The sequence below is a fragment of the Emiliania huxleyi genome (assembly GCF_000372725.1).
Source record: "Emiliania huxleyi CCMP1516 chromosome Unknown EMIHUscaffold_19, whole genome shotgun sequence".
Classification (NCBI taxonomy): domain Eukaryota; phylum Haptophyta; order Isochrysidales; family Noelaerhabdaceae; genus Emiliania; species Emiliania huxleyi.
In genome coordinates, this window is record NW_005200690.1 from 316,093 (window position 1) to 320,918 (window position 4,826).

The 4,826-nt window shown below is 67.9% G+C and overlaps 2 protein-coding genes across 2 annotated transcripts in view; one reads left to right on the forward strand and one right to left on the reverse strand.

Annotated features, from left to right (window-relative positions):
- SEC24A (secretory protein 24A) overlaps positions 1 to 415 on the reverse strand; it is a gene marked incomplete at both ends in the record, with an annotated part of 7,419 nt that extends 7,004 nt beyond the window's left edge. The window contains one exon of the mRNA XM_005782386.1: positions 211 to 415. Within this exon, the coding sequence (XP_005782443.1) occupies positions 211 to 415 (205 nt within the window). The remainder of the gene's footprint in view (positions 1 to 210) is intronic.
- Positions 416 to 1,278: 863 nt separating this feature from the next.
- Positions 1,279 to 4,487, forward strand: EMIHUDRAFT_99476 (hypothetical protein; the record flags this gene model as incomplete). Its single annotated transcript, XM_005782387.1, has 7 exons — positions 1,279 to 1,623; positions 1,975 to 2,010; positions 2,600 to 2,800; positions 3,160 to 3,630; positions 3,696 to 4,016; positions 4,124 to 4,256; positions 4,330 to 4,487. 7 exons carry the CDS (start codon positions 1,279 to 1,281, stop codon positions 4,485 to 4,487), a joined length of 1,665 nt encoding a protein of 554 aa, XP_005782444.1.
- Between the last annotated feature and the right edge of the window lie 339 nt (positions 4,488 to 4,826).

The window sequence follows — 4,826 nt, forward strand, 5'->3', positions numbered from 1 at the left end:
TGGGCAGTCTGCGCCCTCGGGCAAATCTGCGCCAACTCTCGGGGGAGTCGAGAGGGGCGGGAGGGGCAGCCGACGAGAGCAGGCCGCTCGGGCCGTGACCCACGGCCCCTCGGGTGTCCCTCTCGCTCCCTCTCCCCTCGGCTCCCTCTTGCCCCGTCTCTCCCTCGGGAAGCTATTCGTGGAAACTACTCGGAAACGACACGGCCGCACCGGCAGCTGGCATGCCAGGCCGCGGCGGCGGCGGTCCGCCGTTGGGCGCTCCGCCGGGCGGAGGCGGGCGGCCCGGCTGCATCATCAGCGGCTGCTGCGGCGCCTGCGCGCGCGACGGAGGCACGCCCGACCCCGCAGGTCCGGGCGGCCCCGGAGGCCGGAGGCCGCGAGGCGTTCCTCCGACCAACGGCGCGGCGGCGCCCATCCCGGGCAGAGGTCGGGCGGGCGGCGCAGCGCCGTTGGGCGGCGCACCGGGCCGCATCGGCGCGCCCGGCCGAGCCACCTGCGGGCTGCCCCCGGCTCGCGGCGGCGGCGGCCGCGCCGCCTGTCCCGGCATCGAAGGCGGCGCCGGCCGAGGCATCATCGGCGCGCCGGGCCGTGGCGGCGGCCGCGGCGCACCCGGCCGCGGGCCGCCCGGCGGCATGCCTGGCGCCGGGCGTCCCGGAGGCGCGGCGCCGTTTGGCGGCGCCGGCCTCTGCATCGGTGCCGATGGCCCCGGGCCCGGCCGCACTCCATTCGGCGGAGCGCCGGGCGGAAGAGCGCCCGGCCGCGGCTGCATGGCACCAGGCCGGGCCGGCATCATCGGCGCACCGGGCCGAGGCGCGCCAGGCCGAGGCGGGCCGCCAGGTGGAGGAGCTCGCTGCATGGATGCGAAGAGTTGCCCTTCGCTCCGCGCTGCCAGCGCACCCAGGACTTGCGGAAAAGAATTAAAACTCCTGTGTATGCGGTTCTTACGAACATACCCGAGGGTGAACTGCTGACCCGGGGTTGTGCGTTTACAGACATTTTAAGTTCGTTGTTTGTTGCGTTTACGTGAACTGCTGACGGGGTTTGCGATGAGTATCGACTCGAAGGGTTTCTAAGTTGTAGCTAGCCGCCGGTGGTTTCTTTCTGGCACGGACGTAGGAGCAAAGTCTCATCCTTTTCTCCCAGTACGTACAGCTAGAGAGAAAAGCCAACAACATACCCAACAGCTAAAAGTACGTACGTCAAAAGCGATTTCGAAACTTACGCGCGTCCTCCCTTTGGCCGGGTCTCGCCATCTCAGGTGAGGCACTCCCTGCCACGATGGCGTGCTCTGACTACCGCATCGACGTGAGTGCCGTCTCCTTTGGCCTGTGCCGCTGCGGCTTCCCGAAGCGTGCGCACAGCTTTGCCAACGCCGGCGAGGGCCGACCGCTTGATAGGGCAAACGTGTACGACATTGCCTCGCGGAACGCAATCACATCGCCCGCACCTAGCGTGCGCGCGGAGGAGGAAGAATCGGAGGAGGGCTGGGAGGACGAGGAGGCGAGGCTGGTGGCGGCAGAGGAGGCGAGGCGGCAAGCAGAACAGGAGGCGAGGCGAGAGGCAGAGGAGCGGAGGAGGAGGGGAGCCGAGGAGCGGGCAAGGGCAGAGGCGCAGGAGATGTTGGTGAGGCGAGGGGCGGAGGCACTGGTAAGGAGCGAAGCCGAGGCCCTGCAGGCGCGGCCGGGAGAGCCCGCGAGGGAGAGGGAAGACACGGTCAAGAGCTGCTCTTCACGACGCACCAGGCCCGGCCACGACGCCACATAATCGGCACGCGGCGCTTTCAACCGAAAGCGACCCCTCCATAAGGCGCGAAAGGCGGAGGAGACACGCGCGAGGAGATCGATCGAGTGGGAGGAGCAGACGTTGAGGGAGGCGGAGCTGTCGAGTCGACGGGTGCTCACCGCGCGGCCACCCGGCACCGCTGCTTCTATCGCACGCCTCTCTCGCCGCCAACGGGCCGTGTCCCGGACGCAGGCGGAAGAGGAGGCTAAGAGGGCGGCGGCGGAGGCGGTGCGTCGGGAGGCGGAGGAGATGGCTCAGCGGGTCGTGGCCGAGTTGGCGGCCGAGGAGGAGGCGAGGAGAGGCACTCTGCGCTCGAATCAAAATTCAAATCCCCGTCCACCACCTCCACTCCTTCAAACCCCACTCCCCGTCCTTCCTCGCCCTCCCCCCAATCCCTGCAAGGTCTCCCGCTCTCAACAGCCCCCCGGCTTGCTGCAGGAGCGGAAAGCTCGGCGAGGCTGGAGCGGGAGGGGGACATGAGGAGGGAGGCGGCGGAGATGGCGAGGGCGGCGGCAGAGGAGGAGAGCCGCAGGGAGGTGGCGGAGAGGCTCCTCCGGGACGGCCCCGGCGTGCCTCACCCCCCCGCCAGGTGGAGAAGTGGAGGGCATACCGTCGGCGTGATGGGACAGGGATGGGCCCCGAGGCGGAGAGACCTCGTGGCCGTAGGTGGCGCTCCCGCCACTTGCCCCTCTCGATCGAGGAGTCGCCGTTGCTGCGCCCGCCCCGCGGCCGCTGGCAAGAATGTATTCCCCGGCGCCCATTGCGCCGTGCGCCGGCGCGCCCTGTGCCCCCACCGACGGCCAGAGTGCTCGCGCAGGTGCCTGCCACGAGCTGCCGTCCCGCGTGGGCAGCAGACCAGAACCTCCGCCAGCGGCAGGGACTCCATCAGCGGCATCCCGACGGACGCACCGGGCGGCAGGCGAAGGCCTCCGGCATGCTTCCACTATCCGGCGCCACACTATGTGGCGGCGCGCCGCCGCGAGACGGGCTACACAGGCGGCCAACCCGCGAGGGCCCGGTGCGCCACACCGACGGGGTGAGCGGGTGACAGATTGTGGATTTAAGGCAATTTTTTCATTCCTGTGGAATCTGAGCTGTGAGCTGTGAAGGTCGGCCCGCATTTTGTGTACCGAGACGGTGCCCGGTCCCGAGTCAGTCGTGCCCGGAGCTTCGCGTACCCGGAGCGTGTCAGACGCCACAATACCCGGGTAGCGCGCCGTGCACCTCACCGAATCCGCCAGAGCCAGGCTGCGAGACGCAGCCGAGGGTTGGGAGGACGGCACTCCGTGAAACCACCGCACACAGAGCAAGTGTTGCATGCGGATCCTGTCGTCGCTAATCCTGCTCCTCTCGGGAATCGCCGGCGGCGGTTCCCAGGCGCAGCCCGTGCCCACGGAGCCGCCTACTGTCGCCCGCCCAGCCGCGCGGCGGCTTTCCGTTTCCTGGCTGTCAGCGGCTGGTGGCTGCATTGCTCACGGCGGCAACGCCGGCTCGTACGTCGACAGCTGGCACATGGACCCGACTGTGTGCCAGTTCGAGTGCGCCGCGGAGCCTGGTTGCTTTGGCGTGCAGGAGTCGGACCACAGCCGAGGGCATCGCTGCCGAAAGATGCTATCGCAGCCAACTGGCGCAATTCCCCTCGGCGGTGCATCCTGCTTCGTCAAGGACACCGCGGAGACGCGCCGCGTGTGGAGGGGCCGCATCGAGATTGTAGCGCCGCCGGCGGCATCGCCGGCGGCATCGCCGTCTGCGTCGGCTGGAGGGTGCGCGCTATCGCAAAACATGATCCAGGGCAGCTTCGCGTCCTGCTACTTCGAGCTCAAGACGATGGACAACATCGACATGACGGTGCGCTCTCATCGTCTCTCGCTCCGTCGTCGCTGCTCGCGAGTCAAAGACGTGTCCTCCTATAGGGCGCCGACCTTGGCCGCGCGGTCTTCTCCTTCGCGACGGTGCGCTATCTTCTCGCCGAGGGCACCGTCTTCACAAACGCCTTCTTCGAGGGGGCAAAGGCGTCTGGAGGCCGCTTCGCGCGCGCCGACTTCACGGGAGCGCAGTGCAAGGGCGCCGACTTTAGCGACAGCGCCTTCACCGAGGCGACGCTGACCGGCGCGTTGCTCGTCGAGGCGAACTTCAAAGGCTGCGTGATGAGCAAGGCGCGACGCGCCTTGCCGCCTGAGCGCGGCGCGGAAATGGCACTCTCTCCGCTCTTAGAGTCGGCCTCTCCCAGTCCTGTGAGTGCTCCTGTGGGTAGTGCGCATGGGGCTGCTGACATTGGGTTTGCCCTCCTACCACCGCCACCAGTTGACCGCCTGCCCGCTCGGCGAGAACTCGTCTGCAGGCGACGCTAAAGAACGCCGATGCGTCCAACGGCAACTTTAGAGGCGTCGACTTCTCCGGCGGCAACATTCGGGGCGTCAAGTTCGAGCACAGCGACCTGAGGGGCGCCAGCTTCTTCGAGGCCGACCTCACGGGTCCTCCACCTTCGAGCTGCCGCGGTAGAAGATTAACAACGTGTAACACAAATCAAGATGTGTACAATTATAGGCGCCTCCTTCAAGGATGCCGAACTGCGGGGCGTCACCTGGGATCGCGCCAAGGGCCTCGACACCGTCGACTTTGTCGGCGCGGTGGCTGCGCCCGACTTGACCAAGATGGCCGCCAAGCATTGCTCCGGCACTGTGCTCAACGGCGTCTGTGTGTGATTGGGACACTGTCTGTGGCGAGAGCCGAGGCGCGAGATTGGGCGCGGAGCGATCAGCGCGTCCAACGAGGTTGTGCACGGCGGGGGGAAGGGGGGGGGGGGGGCTGAGGCTGTCGGACACGCCAGCGCCTACGTCGTCCTGCCCCAAGCTACAGAGGATGGCGCCACGCCGCTGTTCATGGCGTGCCAGGAGGGCCACCGCTGTTCATGGGGTCCTCTGCCGCCTGGGGCAGGATGACGTAGGGGTGTACAATCTCGTTGGACGCGCGGATCGCTCCGCGCTTAATCGCGCGGCGCGGATCTCGGTAGAGAGAGTGTTTCAATAACACACAGACGATCG